Genomic DNA, 23,641 nt, shown 5'->3' with positions numbered 1-23,641 from the left:
CCTGGCAAAGGGCTATCGTCCTTGCTTTCCCAAAGCCAGGAAAAGACCCTAGCAATCCAAGTAACTATCGTCCTATTGCTCTGACAAGCTGTTTGTGCAAAGTCCTGGAAAGAATGGTTAATGCACGCCTCGTATGGTATTTAGAAACAAATGGTCTGCTTTCCAGGACACAGTGCGGCTTCCAAAGAAATCGATCCACTCTGGATCATTTAATCCGATTGGAAATGTCCATTCGTGATGCTTTTATTAAATCCGAGCATTTGGTAGCAGTTTTCTTTGATATTGAAAAAGCGTACGACACAGCCTGGCGATTTGGGATTTTAAAAGACCTCTATAATTTTGGTCTTAGAGGTAACCTTCCTGTTTTTATTAAAAACTTTCTTTCGAATCGCCAATTTCAAGTCCGTTTAGGATCCACCCTCTCTCGAGTTTTCTCTCAGGAAGAGGGAGTCCCACAAGGATCCGTTCTAAGTGTCACGCTTTTCGCAATCAAAATAAATTCTATCGCAGAACAACTTCCACCCACTGTAAACAATGCCCTCTATGTTGATGACTTTGCTATATTTTGTCATTCATGCAATATGAGGGTCATTGAAAGGCAACTGCAGAAAACCATTGACCATCTTACAGCTTGGTCTTTGGCTAATGGGTTCAGATTTTCATCACAGAAGACTGTTTGTGTACACTTCTGTCGCAAACGTAATCTTCATCCTGATGCAGAATTAAGGCTTGGGCAAAATAACATCCCAGTTGTAGCAGAATTCAAATTCCTTGGACTTATTTTCGACAAAAAGCTGACATTCTTACAACATATTCGTCAGCTGAGGACAAGATGTGTCAAAGAGCTTAACATCCTTCGTGCCCTTTCGTCAACCTCATGGGGCGCAGATCGTGCTACCCTTCTTCGTCTCTACCAGGCACTTGTCCGTTCCAAACTCGACTATGGGTCTCAGGTCTATGGTTCTGCTAGAGATAGTGCACTTCAGTGGTTAGATCCAATCCACCATCAAGCCATCCGGACAGCCACTGGAGCATTTCGCACATCTCCTGTCCAAAGCCTTTACGTTGAAGCAAATGAACCATCTCTGTCTCTTCGACGTAAGCAGTTGTCCTTACAGTACGCCTTCAAATTAAAATCCTTGCCCGATCATCCCACGTGGCCATCCGTTTTTGAGCCGCGCTGGGAAAACCTCTACAACGCCCGTCGGACTGCCAACAAACCTTTTGGTATTCGCATTCAAGGGCTGCTGAATGAGCTGAACTTGACGGTAGACAACGTTGCCCAGTCACCAAGGCAATTCTTTCCACCCTGGAATGCTCATTTTCCAACTTGCGACTTCTCCCTTAAGATCTGGGAGAAGGCTGCTACACCGCCATCTGTCTACCAGCAACTCTTTGCATCACATAGACAGCAGTATTCTGACTTTCTGCCAATCTATACAGATGGCTCAAAGTTAGAATGTCATGTGGGATCTGCTGTTGTGTTTCCTCACAAAACATTATCCTATAAGATCCCACAAGAAACTAGCATTTATACTGCAGAGTTGCATGCATACAAACAGCCCTAGATCACATTAAAAATCGCGACTACCAGAGGTATATGATTTATTGCGATTCATCGAGCGTGTTGCAGGCTCTGGTATCGGTGGGGTTTAACCCTCATCCGATCCTGTCCAGGATCCGGCAGATTCTTTTTTCTCTCAAGAAATTAGAATTCGATATTCACTTTTGCTGGATCCCAAGCCACATTGGGATCCGGGGAAATGAATCGGCTGATGCTGCTGCCAAATCAGCCATTTCCCTGGATAATCATTGCCTGTCAGTCCCCTATACAGACTACAGGCAAATAATACGTTCTAAACTGCTTTCCCAATGGCAAGATTCTTGGCATGGACAGGATACAAATAAATTACATCACATCAAGCCTGTAATTATGCAATGGCAGTCCAGTCTACGCAGGGTCCGAAGAGAGGAAGTTGTTCTTCCTCGGCTCCGCATAGGTCATAGTCATCTAACCCATTCCTACTTGCTGAGGGCAGATGACCCACCTATGTGCGAGATATGTAATGTTATTTTAACCATCCGTCATATTTTAATAGAATGTCCTGTTTTTATAGAAGCACAACGTTTGTATTTTACCGCTTTTAATAATTAGACTGAGCTATTTACACTCAGTCAGATTGTAGGTGACAGACACAATATGTCTCACATTTTTAACTTTTTACAATTTATTAATTTTTATACAAATATCTAAGTTTTATGCTTTTACTTTTATACCTTTTTAACACAATAATTGTTTGACGTGGTAGCCTTGGCTACCAAAATGTTTAATAGCATTTTAAAATTTGACTTGGCGCATTATGGCCTTAGCTGCCAATGCGCCATAAAAAACCAAATCAAATCAAGTCTAAAAGCTATTTATAGTTCTTTTACGTTCCTGTCCTTAAGAAATTTATTTATATAATACCAGCTCCTGTTACACAAATGCGTGTACAGAGCAAGAAAGGAAAGCCACCTTTCTTTATTTCTCATATTTTTATTACAAACACTTACTACTATACTCTTAGTCACACTGGGCACTGCTCCTTCCTCCCCGTGACAGGACCAGAAACCTTGACAGATTAGTTAATCTGCCTAGGGCCAAAAGGAGCAAATAGGAATCGCAATGTGTGTTTCTGCCTTTATAGCCGACAAGCTCTCGGCCAGAAATAGATACTGAAGATGACATGTCGCAAACCCAAGAGGTTTAAATCTTAGATTATCGTTCTCTGATATATGACTCTGCTAGGAGAACCCCATTAGAATGGCTAAACTTTATCTAGCACAGTGGTCTGAGAACCTCCCTAGGAACTTTGGGGATTTCTCCAATCTGAAGCTTTTACGCAGAAATACACCTTTTCACCTTTTCAGAAAAACATTACTGTATCTCTGTATGCTGTGAAAAATCTGGAGTTTGCTATTGCTTTCTAGTTTTGGTACCTGTATAACACCCAGTGGGATTCTTTTATAATGGTAATGAAATATAATAAGTCAGGAAGTCTTGACTGTCTTATTGAGTTTTTTTTTTTTTTCCTCTCTCGTTTAAAAAAAATTTGTGTGATCCAAAAATTTAAAGATTGAGTGAAGCACTATAGGATTGTGTTCTTATTAAAAGTACAATACTTCCTTTATTTAAATTATAAGTTTTTTTTTTTTTTTTTTTTAAAGTTTAAAACTGTTCTTTCTCTACTTCACTCTGTGAAATTATTTCAACAGGGTATATACATTGTTCAGCAAGTCTTTGCCTTTAGATGTTGCTTGCAGAGTGTGGGATGTTTTTCTTAGGGATGGTGAAGAATTTCTATTTCGTACTTCCCTAGGTAGGTTTTACTATTGTACAACAAAATATAAAATTTAACAATTTGTATGTTACTTGGATTTAATTTTTTAATTAAAAATTTTTATAGAGGATACCAAATGTGTTTCAGTTGAAATACTGCAAAATGTACTTTTTCCAAAGTATTGTTAAATTTTTTTTGAAATTATAATGAGTAATGCAGATATTGACACTTGGAAATGCACTTTAAAATCATTTTCTTTTTCTTTGTGATTTATTTTTTGCAGTGAAAGATATCTTTCCCTTCAATATATGGACAGGAAAACAGAAATCCCACTGCACCCCTTTTAATTTAATTTAAGAAAAAAATTTGTTTGCCATGTTGTCATTCTATGAACAATTTTGGCATCCCACTTAATGCATATCAGTTATCATGTGAGTTTAGTATATTCTCAGCCGAACTAATAGCAATTCAGGTTGCACTGAATTACATTGAGTCCACCGATGTTACAAACAGCATTTTTTTTTTTTTTTTTTTTTATCGTATGATGTGAGCAGTACATGAAGGAACCAGTTTTTTCCTGCTTCCTTCGTGTATTGTGGCCATGAGATCCAACTGGGTAGTGCGGCACCATCGTGATATCCAAGCCCAAGGTGGGATTCAAACCCGCAACCTTTGGGTTGCCATGCAGGCACTTTACCCACCCGGCTAGCCCGGTCGGCAAAAACAGCATGATAAAAACACATTAGAACAGCTTTCTATTAACTTTAAAAACTGCCCGTCTTCTGCCATATAACAAACCTCTGCAATATTCTGAACTTTGAATGCTGTTAGAACAGCCCACAATGATGCTGCCATACCAGATGGGATCTATTATGTCATGCTACAACATCTTGATGACAAAGCTTTGTGCCTCCTCCTGGTCTTTTACAACCATATTTTTTTTAGAAAATATTTATCCAGCTTCTTGGCATCATTCTACTGTTTTGACATTCCTAAAACCTGGACAAGACCCAACCAACCCCCATAGCTATAGACCAATATCTCTCTCAAGCTGTCTCAGCAAAATCCTTGAAAAAATTGTTCACAATAGACTCGTCTGGATCATAGAGTCAGAACAGCTAATGGGCCATACCCAATATGGCTTTCTTCAAAACAGGTCATGCTTGGATCTTATGCTTAAGGCTGAATTTGCCATTTGTAATGCCTTTGTTAAACGCAAACACCTAGTAATGGTTTCAATAGATATAGAGAAGGCTTTTGACAATACCTAGTGGAAAAACAGATATAAACTTGCATTCAACCACCATGGTATCCTCCTCCTCCTATACAGCCTTGTGACTCTCAACTCTGCCAGTGGGGAAATAATGTTTTACCAGCATCCACTGTCAAACAACTTCATGCAGTTCACACTCAACAATATATTGATTTTTCCCCAATTTATACAAATGGATCTAAATCTAATTGAAACGGAGCAGCCGCAGTGTTTCTGAATACCATTATTTCATCATCCCTCCCATCTGAAGTCAGTATATTCCCAGTAGAATTATATGCAGTTAATATAACCTTAGAAAATCTCTGTTGTGACTGTTCTTTAAAAGCTGTATTTATACTGACTCCCTCAGCTCAGTCAAGGCATTCTGTTATTCATCAGATAAAGTTCAACCTGTTATAAATGAAATTAGAAGATTATTACTGTAGATTGAAAAACGCCATCAGCAGATCACTTTCTCTTGGATTCCAGCCCATTCTGATATTTTAGGCAACGAACTGGCCGATCAAGCTGCGAAAAATCCATCCACCCTTGATTTAACCAATATCTGTGTTCCAGCGTCAGACCATACATTGATCATTAATGCCGCATGGCCCCAAGTTCCAAGCAATTTTCTCAGTGATTTATAGCGTGCTCTTATTAAAGAAAAAGTTATTTGTTTTCTAGTGTCTTTTTCCTTTTTTATTTACTTCCAGTGGTTCTGTGCGTAAAGTATTAAATAAGAACACAGAAAGGAAAACTACCTTTCTTTATTTAGTATATATATTTTATTAATAACAAACAACTAACTTCTACAACCGCTTGTTCAATGGTGGCACCACTCCTACCTTCATGTGGCAGGACCGGTAACCTGGGAGAAGAAACTCACTCTCTCATGGCAAAAGGAGCTATGATCGATAGTGGCCCCGGGTGCCAACAAATTGTGACCAGACGATTATCTGTTCGATCTTTCAGTAAGTGATCTTTATAAAGCAACTAGTAGTTTTTAAGTTCCAGCGTTTTTAAAAGATTGTTTATTTCATAGAAGCTCTTCTACGAAAAAGTTTTTGTAGAGAGTAGGGAAGGAAATCCACCTTTCTTTTATATTTTTCTTTCATAAGTGCTAATCCTTACTAACCTCTGCTTGGTCACACCAGGCACTGGTCCTGCCTACCCGTGGCGGGGCCGGAAACCTTGGTAGAAAAGTTGACCTGCCAAGGGCTAAAAGGAGCAAAGATGTGTTTCCACCTTTAGAGCCGACAAGCTCTTGCCCACAAACTGAATCTGATTATGACATATCACAACCCAAGAGTTGAAAATAAATTCTCCAACAACAGAGTGTCCTACATTTCTTATTTTGCATTCACTTTCAGAACAACCTCTCAGTAAATTATCTCCTTTCCTCATCCAGAAAAGGCCCCGGAGGTGCCAAGCGTTATAGTGATCAAGCGAATTTCAGAGTGATTCATAGAGCGTTTACTCAGAGCCAAAGTTCTTATTTAGTTTAAAAAGTTTTTTACATTCTCTTTAATTAATAACTTAGTCTTACGAATTGTAAGCAAGTTTTAAGAAAGGAAATCCACCTTTCTTTTTTTTTCTCTTCAAATTGCATTGAGTCTGCTGCTGGTTCAACTAAATCAGTAAGGCGACTTTAATCAGGTGATCTTCTAATAGAAACTACTCAACCTCAACATTCCCCCTCAACGTGGGCACCTGTACGTTGTGAGGGGACCTCCCAGTGATGCTGCTGGGTTTCCAGATTAGCATCACTGGGATCTAACGCCCATACCTTGGTTCCAGGGTTACATCTGTGGAATCCGGCGTGTGCAGCCGTGCGCCACGACCCGTGGAATACGGAAAGGGGGATCCTGGTGGTTGGGGGGCCCAGCCTTAATACACCACTTTGGCCCCTGCTTCGACAAGACGGGTGGTCCCGGACCGGCCCGACTGGGATCAATCGGCGGGTGGTTTTTACTGCTAGGGTCAACTGCGTTCCAATAAGTCTCCCTCCCTTTGGTCCTGGGACGGGATAAAGACTTATTGGTAACGTGGGTATGGTGTTCTAAGCGAACTCGGCGTCCCATTCGTGTACGCAGTACCTGCTAGTTCACAAGTGGGCGCCCCCTCGTAGGGCTCCGTGGTGGGTGTGGTACTTAGGCATCACACACTTTCTCTTTACTCCTATGAGTAATTTAAATCCCATTTCTTCTGGGGTCCCAACAAGGCCCCTACCTAATCGAGATCATGACGCAGATAACACCTCTGCAAAAAGAGCCAGAACGGAGGAAATACCACCACCATCAGTGACACCGCTTTTCCTCATTCTCCATTCTACCGGAGAGCAGTCCATTGGAAAGATGTCACCCTTCTTCATCCAGAAAGGATTAGAAGGGTTGGCAGGTTCACCAAAATCTGTAAAAAGACTGCATTCTGGCGACCTTTTGGTCGAAGCTTCTACCACCAAGCAAGCGGAAAAAATCATAAAGTCTACATCCATAGGGGGAATACCTATCATCGTAACCCCTCACAAAACTCTAAATTCTTCACGTGGTGTCATATCAGAGTGGGATCTTCATGTTTCTGAAGAAGAGATCTGCTCTGAATTAAAAGACCAAGGAGTGACAACTGTCAAGTGAATATCGATACGGAAGGATGGGAATCTCGTCCCTACCCGAGTTCTTATCCTCACGTTTAACACCCCACGGCCTCCAAGTTCCATCAAGACAGGCTATCTAAACTGCCCAGTGAGGATTTATATCCCAAACCCACTGTCGTGTTTTAGATGCCAAAAATATGGCCACTCACAAACATCTTGTCGTGGTGACAGTGCCTGTGCTCGATGTGGTGTTAAAGACCACGAGAGCAAGGAATGTTCAGCTCCAAAACCGATCTGTGTCAATTGCCGAGGAGAGCACCCCTCCTACTCTAGAGCATGTCAGCGGTGGAAGGATGAAAAAGAAATTCAAAAGTTAAAAACAGAGCTGAATATCTCCTACCCAGAGTCCAGAAAATGTATCCAACCAATAAATAGCGGAAAACCTTCATATGCCCAGAAGGTTTCTGCAAAGTGCACTATTGGGACACAAACTGAGATGACTATACCACCAAGAGAGTCATTCACCCCGATTGCATGTTATTTATTGAGTTAACAAAAGCCCACCAAAAAAACACAGTCAGTTGCCACTCCTGTATCCGTACCTCCTAGTGCTCCACCACTACCAAAACCAAGTGGTAAAGAGCCTCCAGTAATAACAGAAACAATGGATGTAGAGAACAAGAAGGTACAGGATGAATCAGTCTTGGAACTCTTTGCGGAGGAAGAAATGGACACGGGACAGCGTCCATTCTTCCCCAAAAAAGATAAAGCCAAGACTGATAAAAGTAAGCCCTCAGCACCTCGGAAGCCGCCTGATGGACCCACCAAGCCAAAATAATGGCAAAATTTCTACAATGGAATTGTCGTGGATTCCGGCGAAATTCTGATGACATCAAGGCCCTCCTGCAAAAGCAAGGGCCAGTTTGCTTTTGCTTGCAGGAGACTTATCTAAAAGCAAATGATGATCCCACCATCTATAACATCACAATCTTTCGTAAGGATAGAATTGCGGATGGTCCTGCTCATGGAGGAGTGGCTATCCTTGTGAGTAATCAGACCCCAGTTCAGCCCTTGCTAATTACAACCACCATAGAGGCTGTTGCAATATTCCTTACAGTGGGATTTTTATTAACGGTCTGCTCTATTTATTTGCCACCTGGGACTGAGATCTCCCAGGAAGACCTTGATGATCTTGTAACGCAGTTGCCTCCCCCTTTCTTACTTCTTGGTGATTTTAATGGACATAACACCCTGTGGGGTAGTGCTAACATCAATGGAAGGGGACGGGTCATAGAGCGTATGCTCAATGACAATGCCCTTTCCCTTCTAAATACTGGAACAAACACCTTCTTCCACATGCCTACCCGTACCTTTTCTGCCATTGATCTCTCTATCTGCTCCCCTTCTCTACTCCTTTCACTCACTTGGGAAGTGGAGGAGAATCCATACGGAAGTGATCACTTCCCTGTGATAACCTTGTTACACAGTGGGAGACCATGTCTTCCTTTTAGGTTACCACGGTGGAAGATTGATCAGGCTGACTGGAATGCCTTCCAACATCAGGCAAATTTTAACCTCAGTACAGTCAGTCAGGAGCCTATCAATGACGCAGTAACGTACATCACAGAAATCATTGTCCAAGCAGCTGCGAATGCTGTTCCAAAAACATCTGCACGGTTTCCACCATTTCCCAAACCTTGGTGGAATTCACAATGCACAGCAGCAAAAAAGGCTCAAAACAAAGCGTGGGGGATATTCCACCGATATCCTACCACTGTTAATCTAATAGCCCTCAAGCGTGCACGAGCCAAAGCACGCTACATTCGCATTATGGTGCTCCAATCTACGATTCTGCTCGAAAGAGTACACTACGCTGGTTGGACCCTATACAGCATAGTGCACTGCGGATTGCCCTTGGTGCATTCAGAACATCTCCTACCCACAGTTTATACATTGAAGCACATGAGCCCCCTCTTTGTCTCCGCAGGAAAGCACTACTTCTTAAGTATGCAGCCCGAATACAGAGTTGCTGTCAGCATCCTATTGGGCCATATCTCTCTAATCCACCACTGCAAAACCTTTATAGAAATAAACCCAGTAAAATAAGACCGGCAGGCTTACGCCTAATTGAAGTAACACAGAATTGGAATATTCCTAATGTCAACAGGCTAGATGTAGTGAAATGCTCTCACCCACCTTGGACACCTCCTCCACAATTAACTTGTGATACTTATCTTCAAAAATGGGGAAAGAATCTTCTACTGTCACTCAACGTGAAACAACTCCATGCAAGCCATATTCAGAAATATGCTAATTTATTGCCAATATATACTGATGGCTCCAAATCACATTCAGCCGTTGGAGCAGCAGCAGTATTTCCCTCTACAATCATTTCTGCTTCCCTTCCACCTGAGTATAGCAGCTTCTCTGCAGAACTTCATGCAATAAAGTTAGCTTTAGAAAACCTGAATCGCTACCCATCTCTAAAATATATTGTATACACTGACTCTCTAAGCTCAATTACCGCAATACAAAACTTTTCTTACAAGGTTCATCCTATTTTAAACCAAATCAGAAGCCTCTTATTAAAAATTGAAGAACGTCATCAATCAGTGACCTTTTGTTGGATCCCAGCCCATTCGGGGATAAAAGGGAATGAACTGGCTGACAAAACTGCCAAAAATCCATCAACTTATGATTTAACCCATGCTCCTATTCCAATCTATGACTATAATAATATCATACAAGCAACATGTCTTGCACTGTGGAAAGAGCTATGGCACACCCAAAGCAATAATAAACTTTATCAGTTGAAACAGGATCCACAACTTTGGCGCTCTAGCACCAAAACAGTACGCAGAGAAGAAGTAGTGCTTGCACGAGCGCGGATAGGACATACATATCTGACACACCTTCACCTACTTACAGGAGAGGATCCTCCTCATTGTCCACACTGTTCCTCGCACTTATCAGTCAAACACATTCTCATTGACTGCCCTCACTACGATCAGGACAGAATATCCATCCTCCTTTCCCTAAAAAATCTTCCGGAACCGAAGACATTAAAAAATATTATAGGTGATGATGCAAACATCTACAAATTCTTCTCGTTTTTGAAAAAAATTGGATTGTATGATAAATTCTAAAACATCACTGTAATAAGTCATAAATTGATTCTATCTGAAATTTGAATTTTATCATTTTCCTATGAATAGGCGCACTATAGCCCCAGCAGCTCGTGCGCCATTAAACCCCCATCACAACAACAACAACAACAGCTACATTCGCCATCAGAATCAAAAGGAATCATGGATCCGTTTTACATCATCTATTAACCAGGCTACCAATTCTAAGGTAGTCGGATAAAATCCAGAAAATGAAGGGAAAATATACATCCCACCCTTCTTCAATCCTAGATTATAATGGATGTGCTATTGCAGATCCAACTGCAATAGCCAATACTCTTGGGGAAACATTCTCTAACATCTTCGCAGCATCTTCATATTCCCCAGAGTTCCTGGTCCTGAAACATAAAATCGAAAAACAGGCACTTAATTTCAAGTCCAAGGGCCTCTATCCCTACAACGGGGCGTTCACTATAGAGGAACTGAAAAGAGCCCTCACTCTTTCCAAAGCAAGTGCTGTTGGACCAGATTGCATTCATTATGAAATGATTAAACATCTTTCACCAAAATCTATGGATTTTCTGCTCCTTCTATATAACAGAATCTTTATTGAAGGGCAGTTTCCGGACTCCTGGCGCAAGGCAATCGTTCTTGCCTTTCCTAAGCCAGGAAAGGATCCAAAAGTCACCACCAATTATCGTCCTATTGCCCTGACTAGCTGTCTGTGCAAAATCCTGGAGAGAATGGTTAATTCTCGTTTAATATGGTATCTAGAATCAAATGACCTCTCCAACATCCAGTGCGGCTTCCGAAGGAACCGGTCCACTTTGGACCATCTTATTAGATTGGGAACATCCATCCGGGATGCTTTCCTAAAACACGAACACTTGGTGTCAGTGTTCTTTGACATGGAGAAAGCGTATGACACAACTTGGAGATTTGGTATCTTAAAAGATCTGCATAGCTTTGGTCTTAGGGGGCAACTGCCCATTTTTATTAAAAACGTTTTAGCCAATCGATCTTTCCAAGTTCGTGTGGGATCCTCACTCTCTCGTTCCTTTAGCCAAGAGGAGGGAGTACCACAGGGATCCGTTTTAAGAGTCACGCTTTTCGCCATCAAAGTAAATTCCATCACAGAACAACTTCCTCCAACCGTAAACAGTGCCCTCTATGTTAATGACTTTAGCATATTTTGTCAGTCATGCGACATGAGGGTTATTGAAAGACAACTGCAAAAATCCATTGATCGCCTTAATTCTTGGGCACTTGCTAATGGCTTCAGGTTCTCACCGGAGAAGGCCGTTTGTGTACACTTTTGTCGTAAGCGTAATCTTCATCCTGAACCTGAATTAAGGCTCGGACAAAATGCTATTCCAGTAGCGGCGTACACAAAATTTTTGGGACTCGTATTTGTTAAAGGGTTGACCTTTTTGGATAACATCCGTCAACTCCGCACAAGGTGCACAAGAGGGCTGAATATTCTGCACTCTCTTTCCTCTACATCTTGGGGTGCGGATCGATGCACCCTACTACGCATCTACTGTGCATTTGTACGATCCAGAATAGATTACGGGTCCCTGGTATACAATTCGGCCAGAGACAGTGTACTTCGTTGGCTGGATACTGTCCATCATCTGGCTCTCCGTACCGCTATTGGAGCATACCGAACATCTCCAGTCCAGAGCTTATACGTCGAAGCAAACGAACCGCCATTATCGCTGCAACGTAAGCAGTTGTCTCTAAACTATGCTTTAAAACTGAAATCCCTATTGGATTTCAGTTTTAAAGCATAGTTTAGAAAGTATGAAAGACCATAGTATGAAAGACCATCCTACGTGGCTATCCGTTTTTGAGCCACGATGGGAAAATTTGTACAACACCCGGAAGACTGCCAACCGACCTTTCGGTATTCGTCTCCAAGAGCTACTCAAAGAACTTAATATCAAGGTAGACAAAGTTGCCCAAACACCGAAGCAACCCCTTCCGCCCTGGCATGCTCATTTCCCGGCATGTGACTTGTCCCTTAGAAATTGGGGAAAGTTGGACACTCCATCATCTGTCTACCTGCAGCTTTATTCAGCACACCGAGCTGAACATTCTGACTCCGCGCCAGTTTACACAGACAGTTCGAAGTCGGAATCATATGTAGGGTCTGCTGCTGTCTTTACAGACAGCACTACATCGGAGCAGATGCCCTCTGAATGCAGCATATTTACTGCAGAGCTGCACGCTATAGAGTTAGCTTTGGAACACATTAGTGAATGCCAATACCAATGGTTCATTTTATATTCTGACTCTCTCAGTGTGTTACAGGCTTTAATATCTGTGAGATGTAATCCTCATCCAGTTCTGTCTAGCATTGTGCAGAAGATTCACTTCCTCCGAGAACGTGAATATGATATCCGCTTCTGCTAGATTCCCAGCCACGTTTGGATTAGGGGAAATGATTTGGCTGACCCCGCAGCCAAATCAGCAATCCCCAATAATAATCGCTGCCTGTCAGTCCCCTATACAGACTACAGGCAAACAATACAGCAGAAGATACACTCCCAATGGCAGGATTTGTGGAATGGACACTCTGGGAATAAACTATATCGTATAAAGCCTGTAATTGAACCGTGGCAGTCTAGTCTGCGCAGGAATCGTAAGGAGGAAGTTGTTCTTGCCCGGACCCGCATAGGACATAGTCATTTGATACATTCGTTTTTGCTGAGGGCTGATGGCCCTCCTATGTGTGAGTCCTGTGGCACAATTTTAACTTTTAGACACATTTTAATTGATTGTCCAAATTTTAGCCATATCCGTTTTACTGCTTTTAATCATCTGACTGAGCCGTATGCACTCAGTCAGATTTTATCCAACAATGACAATGTGTCTGCTGTTTTTAGCTATTTTAAATCAATAAAGGTTTTTACTTGTATATAAAATTTACATGTTATTGTTGTTTCTTTATTGATTTATCTTTTTTACATTTTATACATTTGTTATTTTATATCTTGACATGGTGACCTAAGTAATTAGGTCAGTGAAATTAAATTTTTTTTCTATATCACCTGGTTTTGGCGCAATATACTCTTAGTTGCTAATGTGCCAATAAAACCCAAGAACCAACCAACAGGACCAGGATATGTCTGCCAGGGGCAAAAGTTGACAATGTTATAGAGCAGATATCTTTTAAGGGCACAAAAGGTGATGTTGTTATACACTTTTGAACTAATGACATTAAGAGTAAGAGATCTGCAAATTTACTCAACAAGTACAAGTCAATGTTGAAAAAATGTCATGAGTTAAAGTGTGAAAGTGTCTGCAAGTTAAAGGGCGCAAATTGATGTGAAAGTGTCTACAATTCTGCCCAGACACGATAGGAGGAAGTATATGATGAGAGCCTTGTTGATCAATTCAGCCCTGGAGTGATTGTGCAATGCTCAAGGGGTACAATTTTATTCAGCCTGTCCTGTGCTTGTTGACAGGAGAGACTGCTGCTACGGGAATGGGGTTCACTTAAATAGAAAAGGTAGAACAATATTTGCTAATGCTATTCTATCGAGGCAGTGTTAAGTTGGTCGGAAAACCGCTAGCTTGAGAGGATACACAGACTAAAAGGTTAACTGTGGCTGCAGGCTGAGGCAAAAGTGATTCTTGCTCTGCTTGTATTGGAATGAGCAGCAGCCCGGAAAGCAAGGCAATGGAGATTTCCAGGACTGCTGGGAGTCATAATGGAACAAGTAAATACATGGGCTGTGTTAGGGTAACTAAGAGCAGAAACAGGTGCGTATATACTTGCAAGTACACCAATGCTCGGAGTGTAGTTAGTAAATTTCATGAGCTTCAAGCTCATTAAATTTATTAACTTTATGAATTAAATTTATTAATTTTATGAAATTTATTCAAGACATCAAAGGCATATATTGTTGGGATATCAGAGACATGGTTTCACACAGATAATCAATGCAGAATTGGAATTTGGAGAGTACAATGTGTACAGAAAGGATAGACAGGACAGGAAGAGAGGAGGGGTTATGCTGTTAGTTAAGAAACACATAAAATCTAAGGAAGTGGATCCAATTGATGTTGGTGGACAATCCAACGTTGAGTCTGTTTGGTGTGACATGAGCACTGGGAAAGGAAAAATGAGAGTAGGTGTGTGTGTGTTATAGGGCTAATAAATCTGATGAGTATAATGAGCAATTGTGCAGAGAAATAAAGTCGGCCAGAAAATCAGAATGCCTTATAACGGGGGATTTCAACTTTCCAGATATTGACTGGAACTTGTAGGTTGGTCACCTGCACACTAGCAGGACTTCTGTGGATTTATTGGATGACTGTTTTCTACAACCTCTCCGAGAGGCAACCATAGGGAGTAATACTCTTGATCTGGTTATCATCAGTGATTATTCATGCATTAAGAATTAGCAGATAAAGAACTACTGGGTGATGGGGGTGCCTCCGTAGCCAGGTGGGCAGGAGCAGCAGTGCGTAGCACACGCTTCTTGATTAGACCGGGGTTCAAGCCCATGCCCACCAAATACGGAGGATGTGGAAAGGTCAGGGAATGACCACCGCATATCCCGGAGCAATATGGCCTTAGTTGCTAATGCTCCTAAAAACCAAATAACATAACTTAACAATAACTGGTTGATGGTGATCACAATGTACTGATGTGGGAATTACTTAAAGATGTAACTACCATCAAGGCTAAAGGGAAGGGCTTTTACTTTCGTAAAGGTGACTATAGGGGTATCAGACAGTTTTTAAATTCTGTACAATGAGATCACCTGATGATGTTGCCAATGTTGAATTCTAAATGGGAAGCTTTCAGGGACTTAATATTGGAGACTATTAGGCTTTTCATTCCAACTAAGAAATACTGTTCAAGGTTTAGGCCTAAATGGATGTCAGATGAATTATTGATCCTTGGGGCAGAGAAGAAAAATGTATGGGATCCATATAAATTATCAGGGTGACACAGAAGCTTATGGCAGATATAAGTTAGTCTGTAATCAAGTCACGAAGGAAAGGGATGAATCAGATTGGACCACTTAACATAGATGGGTTGACTATTGATGATCATGCTCTGGTAGCTGATAAACTGAATGAGTATTTTGCATCTACATTCACACATGAGAAGTTATTCAATGAGGGGAATGCCAGAAGTTTATTAAACTCTAACAGGGAGCTGCATGATTTTGTATAACTGAGAGCAAAGCAGAGAAGGAATTGTTGAAGTTAAATATAACAAAGGCAGCAAAGGAAGTAAGCAAACCATTAGCTATAATTATGAGAGCCTCCTTGTACTTAGAGGAGGTCCCCATGGACTGGAGGTGTGCAAATGTATCACAAATTCACAAATGGGTTTCAAAAGGTGGCACAAATAACTATAGACCTGTTAGTTTAACTTGTGTTTTGGGGAAAATAATGAAGTCAATGGTTAAAGAAGCATTGCAGGATCATCTAGACAAGACTGCAGTAATAGTTAAGAGACAGCATGGGTTCTTGTCTGATCAATTTGATTGTATACTATGATGTGGTCACAAAGGAACTGGATGCCAAAAATAGTTTTGATATCATATACTTGGATTTCAGGAAAGCTTTTGATACCATTGCACATGAAGACTGCTGTACAAATTGAAGAGGTATGGCATTAAAGGTAAGTTGCTACAATGGATAAAGGGATGGTTGTGTGGGACACGACAGAGAGTGGTAATCAATGGACACTGCTCTTCATGGACAAATCTTAATAGTGGATTTCCCCATTGTTCGGTGCTGGGCCCATTGTTGTTTTGTGTATTCATTATTCATATTGGTGAAGGTATATCAGGATTAATGTCCCAGTTTGCAGATGATACAAAGGTTATCAGGGTTGTTAACGACAGTAAAGACAATATGCTACTCCAACTGGATCTAGATAAGTTGGGCAAATGAGCTGAGAAGTGGCAACTGAAGTTTAACATTGACAAATGCAAAATACTGCATATGGTTTGCAATAACCCATGGGAAATGTACCAACTGTGTGGTACTACGCTCGGGGAAGTGGAAAGTGAAAAAGACCTGGGGGTAATTGTGCAGTCAAATATAAAGTTTGCTTAGCAGTGCAGATGGGCTGCCAGGGCAGGTCATGGAGTCTTGTCAATGATATATAGAATTTTGCTAGCAGGGACAGGGTTGTGATTATCCATTGCCACACCTACACAGTACTGTACGTGTGGCAATGGTCAGGCCACACCTACAGTACTGTGTACAGTTCTGGAGCCCTCATTTTAGGAAGGATGTAAAGTTGCTAGAACGAGTACAAAGAAGGGCAACAAGATTGGTGAGGGGGACAAAGGGGTGCTCTTACCAAGAAAGGCTGAAGTTCTGCAAATTGCAGTGCCTGGAGAGTAGACACCTGCGAGATGATCTGATTGAGGTGTATGCGGCCTTGAATGGGTTGAGCAAGCTGAATGCTGATAGGATTCTTCCTCTTGTTAAGATTAAGAACCTGAGGGGGCAATGATTCAGATTGAGGAAAAATAGGTGTAGAATTGATTTGCAGAAGAAAGTGTGGAAGTCTATTCTACGATTGGTGGAACAGACTTACATCTTTTTTTGTGGAAATTGATAGCCTAAATAAATTTAAGGCTGATTTAAGGAATTTGGAACGAATGGAGGGGTGAAATGGGATTTGTTTTTTTTTTTTTTTTTTTTTTTTTTGGCTGATGCTTCATAAGCTTGGTTTCTTGCATCATAAGCCTCTACTAATGCTAGTCCTTGACAACAAATTAAATTTCTTAGACCATATTAAAATGTTACGTACTTCCTGTACAAAAAAGTTAACTTTATCCATTCCAACGTGGGCCGCAGATCACACTTTCCTACTTCAGTTATATTGGGCATTAATCAGATCCTCTCTTCATTATGGTGCTCCTGTCTATGATTCTGCCAGAGCAAGTGCACTTCTCTGGTATGACCCAGTTCAACACAGTGCCTTGAGGATTGCACTTGGTGCATTAAGAACATTGCCAACTCATAGCCTGTACATTTACGTTCATGAGCTGCCATTAACATTACATAGGAAAACATTGATACTAAAGCATGCTGTCAAAATACAAAGTTGTGCCTCACATCCCATTCAATCATACCTATTCAATATACCACTAGAAACCTCTACAGATAAGCCTAACATAGTAAAACTGTCTGGTCTTTGCCATCTTGAACTGATGCAGATTTGGAATGTTTCATTTGTTCTGTACAACAGGCAGTAACTTGCACTCAACCACCATGGACTCCTGCCATGCTACCGACTTGTGTCACTTACATCTACCACTGGGGAAAGAATATTCTACAAGCATCAAATGTCAAACAACTTCATGCAGTTCACACTCATAGGTGTATTGATTTTTCCACAATTTATACGGATGCCTCTAAATCTAACTCAGATGTTGGAGCATCCACAGTGTTTCTAAATACCACTATTTCAACATCCCTTCCACCTGGATTCAGTATCTTCTCAGCAGAATTATATGCAATTAAACTAGCCTTAGAAAATCTGCATTCTGACTGTTCATTAAAATTTGTTATTTACACTGATTCCTTCAGCTCAATCATGGCATTATTTTGCAATGCAGATAAAGTTGACCCTGTTCTGGATGAAAGTAAAATCTTATCTAACAGTCTGATTCCCAATATAACTCATTCTGTTCTCTATTCTTTGCTGTGTAGTTATCAGCTTCTCTTCCATTATTTTGGTGAGTGCCCAAGTTTCACTTCCATAAGTCATGGTTGGAGTATACATTGGTTCATTATTTTGCGTTTCAGACAATTTGTGATACAGTTACTGCTCCTTCAATGATTATTTCCCTTTCTCTGGCATACTTGTTCATCATTACTTTTGTTTTAGCCATATTCATCTTTAATCCAAAATTCTTACCAACTCTGCATAACTGATTAAGGTTTTCCTCTAATTCTTTGGGATCATGGCTTATGATCACAATGTCATCTGCAAATCATAAATGGTTTAGGTACTCTCCATTCACATTGACTCCTTTCTGCGACCAGTCTAATCTTCTGAAAGCTTCCTCAAGGACAGCAGTAAATAATTTTGGAGATATTGTCTCCTTGTCGAACTCATTTCTGAATTTTAAATTTTCTGCTGTCTTTGTCTAGTCTAATAAAGGAGGTAGCATTCTCACTATCACCAAGTTGTGATCTGAGTTGCCTAGAGGACAACTCATTGACTGAGTGCTTAAAAGTGTTGTTTGTTAGAATAAGATCAAGAGTGTTTGCCGTGGTATTCTTGTAGGTAAATGAACAATCTATGTGAGGTCATTAGTAATTGCAAAAGTCTCAGTATATCGACTATCTGGAATTGTTAAAGTCACCAAGGGAAATTACCTCACTGTTAGAAAAGTTGGGCTGAAGAAAGTTGGGTTTCAGAGAGAGTAATTCAAAAAGAGTTTCAAGTGATTAGTGGAGTTGGAAGAACAATAGAGGCAACAGATGAATTTTACAGAATGGGGCAGAGAGATTTTAAGCCGGAGAAGATTGAAATGAAGAGATTCCAAATTACTAATTCTCTGGCAGGCAATATCACAAGTATTTACAAGTATCACCTTTAATGCAAAAGGAATCATACAGCAAATAATTCGGAATAATTTATTCTTTGGAGAGAGAGAGAGAGAGAGAGAGAGAGACTTTAATGCCCTTCACGGCCAAAAAGCCAGGGGTTTACATTTTTACAGCCTCGAACAATGTGTAGTTGTTGAATCAACTGATAACTGGAATTCTGTCAGAAAAAGGACATGGGGTTTGGCACTTTAAGTGGAAATGAACGTCATTGAGATTGAAGTGAGACCATATATATTTGTATAATGAATGAAGAAGTATTTTTACTTATTTCATTGTTGGGCAATGAAACAAATGTTTCAGTTATTTTCACGTTTTTTTTTAAAATTATCACTGTATACAACCTTTTTTTAGCTAGGAAAACACAAGTCCTTTTCTGGCAATAGTTTTGTAATTCTCTGTCCATGAACAAATAACCTACTGCTTACCATACATATGGTGTTCCATGGCCATAGATGCCAGCGTGCCTAAAACAACTGTAAAGAAAGAAAGAAACAAACAAAAATGCTGAGAAAATTTTAACCATCGTGAAAATCAACCACTCCCCGCACCAATATATGTAACTATTTCTGTTTACATTACACTACAGATGGCTACTTCGAGTAATGAATAATGAAACTCCTATTTTAACCCTTGTCTAAAGTTGGGAAAGTGCTTTTGACATACTCTATACTCATGTTGTGCATATATTTTTAGAATCCTGCTATTAAATATAGTTTGTTGAATAGCGGGATTACTCTTAATGGCTTAAAGAAACAAAAATTACAACTGATTATTTATTTGTTTCAGGCATTCTTTCTATGTATGAAGATATTTTGCTGCATATGGATTTCATCTATCTAGCTCAGTTTCTTACAAAGCTTCCAGATGATATTGAGGCAGAAAAACTCTTTAGTGCCATTGGCTCAATAAAAATGATATCAAACAAACAGCCATTTTCTCATCTTCTTCAACAATATAAAGATTCTCATTCTGCAAAATGGAATGGTAACAGTTAAATTAATAGTGATTTAAACTGTAAGTGTTCAACATCATTATGAAAAATAGCATAGTCAAAACTAACTTAATTTCTCATTGCATCTACAAGACCCACCAGACATTTCAGTGAGAGATTTCTAATAATCTGGTGAGGTGATATTTTATGTGGGTTACAGATTTTTTGTCAAATTCTACTTAATTGTCCAGAAAATAATCATAAATGTGATTTATATTTTCATTTTGGCTCTGTGCCATACATGTATATTCAGCCAGTTTAAAAGAAAAAACTATATATAAGCTGTCCATTTTGGTGTATTATAGAACAATTATACAATATTCATTGTTTATAATTTTCATATCTTTATACACATAATGTTCTGTTATATATAGATAAAAGTACTGTACATATATAGATAAAAGGAGTTTGGAATAAACACTTTAATACTGTACTATAAATATTAGCAAGTTTCTCGAAGCAAATAACTGTATGAAATGCATTCTGTCAGTTAGGTGAATGAGTCAGGTATATTGAAAAATTTAATTTGGCCCTTTGTATATAGTATTGTCACAAACAATAGTGCTTTTACCTCTCCTTTATCCCCCAGAAATAGAGTAGTAGTTTATTTATTAACTATATTTAAAATTGTCTTGCAAATTGTATTCTTTAACTTTAAGTATTATTAATTATTTGAAATGGCTTTTCTAATGATTAAATTAAAATATAACCAAAATTAAAAAAAAAAAAAAAAAAAAAATATATTATAAGTTTGAATTGAGTATTTGAGAGCATTTGAACAAATGTTTCGCTGTCAGTTTAAAACTATGCATATTTAGATATCTCTCTCTCTCTGTTCATCTATTCACTCACCATACACACACAAAGTAAAAAGCTTCTTTAAAATCTACAACTTAGGCATTAACTATGTATGCAGATATGGAGATTATTCTTCATATCCTTGATTATTCTTCAAGGTAACATTTTCTGAACAAAAATCCCAAATTGCAATTCATTTTGAGCCTAATAGATTAGTGATAAATTTTCATAGTTGTGCATATTAAAGAATAGAGTTATAATACAAACTATAGATGTAAATTTTATATTTTACAGCTGCTATTCATTATTAATTTTAATATTAATATTTACATTTTCATATAAATAACATTCTTTGAAATTTAACCAGATAATAATAGTGGTGGGTATAATCAAAATATCAAAATAAATTATTCAGTTATGAAATCAGAAACACAAACGTTAAAAAATAAAAGAGTGGAAATATTCTAAGGGATCTTTTTAAAACTGAAGCTGAAGTCCTACATTCTCTCTCTCTCTCTCTCTCTCTCCCTCCCTCCCTCCCACATTGACAGTTCATATCCAGTTATTTGATTACAATAATTGATTACTTCAATTATGCGTACACTGGTTAATAACAGCTTAGTTTCTTGTGGTGAATTTTCTGCACAACTGAATGTGATATGATGATGGCATTGACTGTAAAATAACATATTTACTTTCCATGTCAAATTTCTATTACATCTTAATATAATGGAAATTTGACATGGAAAGTAAATATGTTATTTACTATAATAAAGCAGTATGAATTATTTATTGGCCAAATTTACTGTTTCATAATGAATTTTTTGTGTACATAGAGAAATGTGTATTCTTTTGTATATGGTGATTTGTAATTCTATCATAGTCTTCTAGAAAGAAACAAAGATTATTCCAAGAGAAAAATTTTAATTTGTGCGGTCATTATTTCAAATTATATCGAACTGGCATGAACTACACCTATGGGGAAAGTTGTATATTCTTGACCTCTCATAGCATGCTCTTAATTTCTGTATTACAAAAATCTGAATTTCTCTCTCTAATTTCACATGTAGGTATAACTATATTATTAAAATATTTTTAGTTAAGATGTCAGACAGGTTTTGACCTAAAAAGGGTCCCTACTTGTTATTAAAAGTAAGTATAGCTTGGCTGGATGAGAATTCTTTTCTGTTGCCAGTGTAAAGTGATATGTGATATGCTCAGGTAAGTTGTGATATGTTCACCTTACCTGAGAAAGATACACTTAAATCACTTGTAATCACCTCTAAATAATGTTCGTAAATTAAACCTTTTGTTAAAAACATTGATTTTCTCGTATTCCTTGGTAGCGGACCGTAACCATATGTCAGCTTTTCATGATGCCCTTTAATGATGTTTTATTATATTATATATTTATTGCTTAGTACTTTAGTATAAATTGAAATTGTGTTTTATTATTGCTTTATTTTCTTTACATTGTACTAACCTTAGTCATACCTATATGAAAAGCAGATGTATTTAATATCTGTAAAAGGACATACAGGTATTAATAGGCATTAGGAAAAAAATGATTCTAATCTTTCACTACCACTAAGTCAGAGGAGTTTACAGTTAATTATTTTGACAATGACAAAATTGTTAGCAGTATTTAGCACTGTTATGCTAAACGCACAACAGTGCTAAATACTAGTGGACAATGGTTCCAGCACAATGGACTGGAACCAGTATTCCACCCAAATGTGTGTACTATGGCCTCAACATCATGATGTTGTGTGATCTTTTCATAAAAGATGTTTCCTTCATGCATTTCATAGTTGATGCAAAATATTATGGTGGTGATCAAAAGACCGCGTTTAAAACATTTTCACTTAAATTCGTAGAGCAGTTTTCTTGACATTGTTAATCTGACTCTTTTTGATATTGCAAAGAGCTTGTTCAAAAATTTAAAAAAAAAAAAATTTGTTTTATTTATTAGTTTCAGAGAATATTATTATTCTTCTGGAAAATCATATTTGCACAAGTAGTTTTGTTTCAATAGTTCATTTCATGAATTTATGAATGTGGCATGTTTTAAAAGTCATCAAGCCTGTACAATTGCATGTATCTCTGGATACACTTGCAGGAACAACATATAATTTGCTGCTGGTGCAGTGGTAAAACCTTAAACAAACATAATTTCTCTGATGTGTAGACCTATTGTATGCAGTCACAGTGTGCTATAAGAGCTGCTGGGAGTGCCCTGCATTCTGTGCTAAACTAACTTGAGCTGACAACATGTTTTCAGTGATGCGATGAAATTGTTGTGAAGAATGTCAGTAATCAACTTGATGATGGCATCCTTTAGTTGAGGGAAGGTTATTCATATATGCCTGTTCCTTAATATATCTCCACAGAAGTTGTTTTGGTGTCTTGAGCCAGTCACTCAGAGATCACACAATCTTCAAACTCAGGTTTCGCTGTTGCACATTTGCAATCATGCTATTTGACATTTAAGCCTAGCACCATGTGGTTTCTCAGTTACATAGCCAGTCTCACAAAAAAAGGTTTTTGAATCATTTCCCATATGGTAAGACTTACTTGGTAACTCGCATCTTGAAATATTGTCTTAAAAAATATTCCTGACTAATTTCTCTTTACAAATTTAATTTGAAATATTGCTCTACAGTGAAACCTTCCTATTGCAGGAATTATGCCATGGCTTACTCAAAAAGTGAATAGCGTTACTGCATAAATTACTCTGCTGGTGCACAATGTGAGATGCCATCTGCTCTTAAGTTTCATATTTACACATCATCCAAATTACATGTTTTTCCTGTATATGCATAACATATATGCAATTGTGTGGATTTGACAACCTTAAAACCCTGATATTCTTCCAGTGAATACTTGAATATGAGATCTACTTAAAAAGTTAGAATAGTGACTGTATTGTATTGATCTGGCAGTATAAGTGACTTCACG

At 38.8% G+C, this 23,641-nt stretch overlaps 1 protein-coding gene across 1 annotated transcript in view; it reads left to right on the top strand.

Annotated features, from left to right (window-relative positions):
- LOC150085797 (TBC1 domain family member 12-like) overlaps positions 1 to 19,889 on the top strand; it is a 458,606-nt gene extending 438,717 nt beyond the window's left edge. Inside the window, exons 11-12 of the mRNA XM_090374697.1 lie at positions 3,256 to 3,359; positions 19,681 to 19,889. Coding sequence (XP_090230823.1) covers positions 3,256 to 3,359; positions 19,681 to 19,889 — 313 coding nt within the window. The remainder of the gene's footprint in view (positions 1 to 3,255; positions 3,360 to 19,680) is intronic.
- The last annotated feature ends 3,752 nt before the right edge of the window (positions 19,890 to 23,641 follow it).

The sequence above is a fragment of the Mastigoproctus giganteus genome, chromosome 5 (assembly GCF_048544385.1).
Source record: "Mastigoproctus giganteus isolate SK-2022 chromosome 5, ASM4854438v1, whole genome shotgun sequence".
NCBI lineage: Eukaryota > Metazoa > Arthropoda > Arachnida > Uropygi > Thelyphonidae > Mastigoproctus > Mastigoproctus giganteus.
This window is presented reverse-complemented; position numbering and strand designations above follow the sequence as displayed.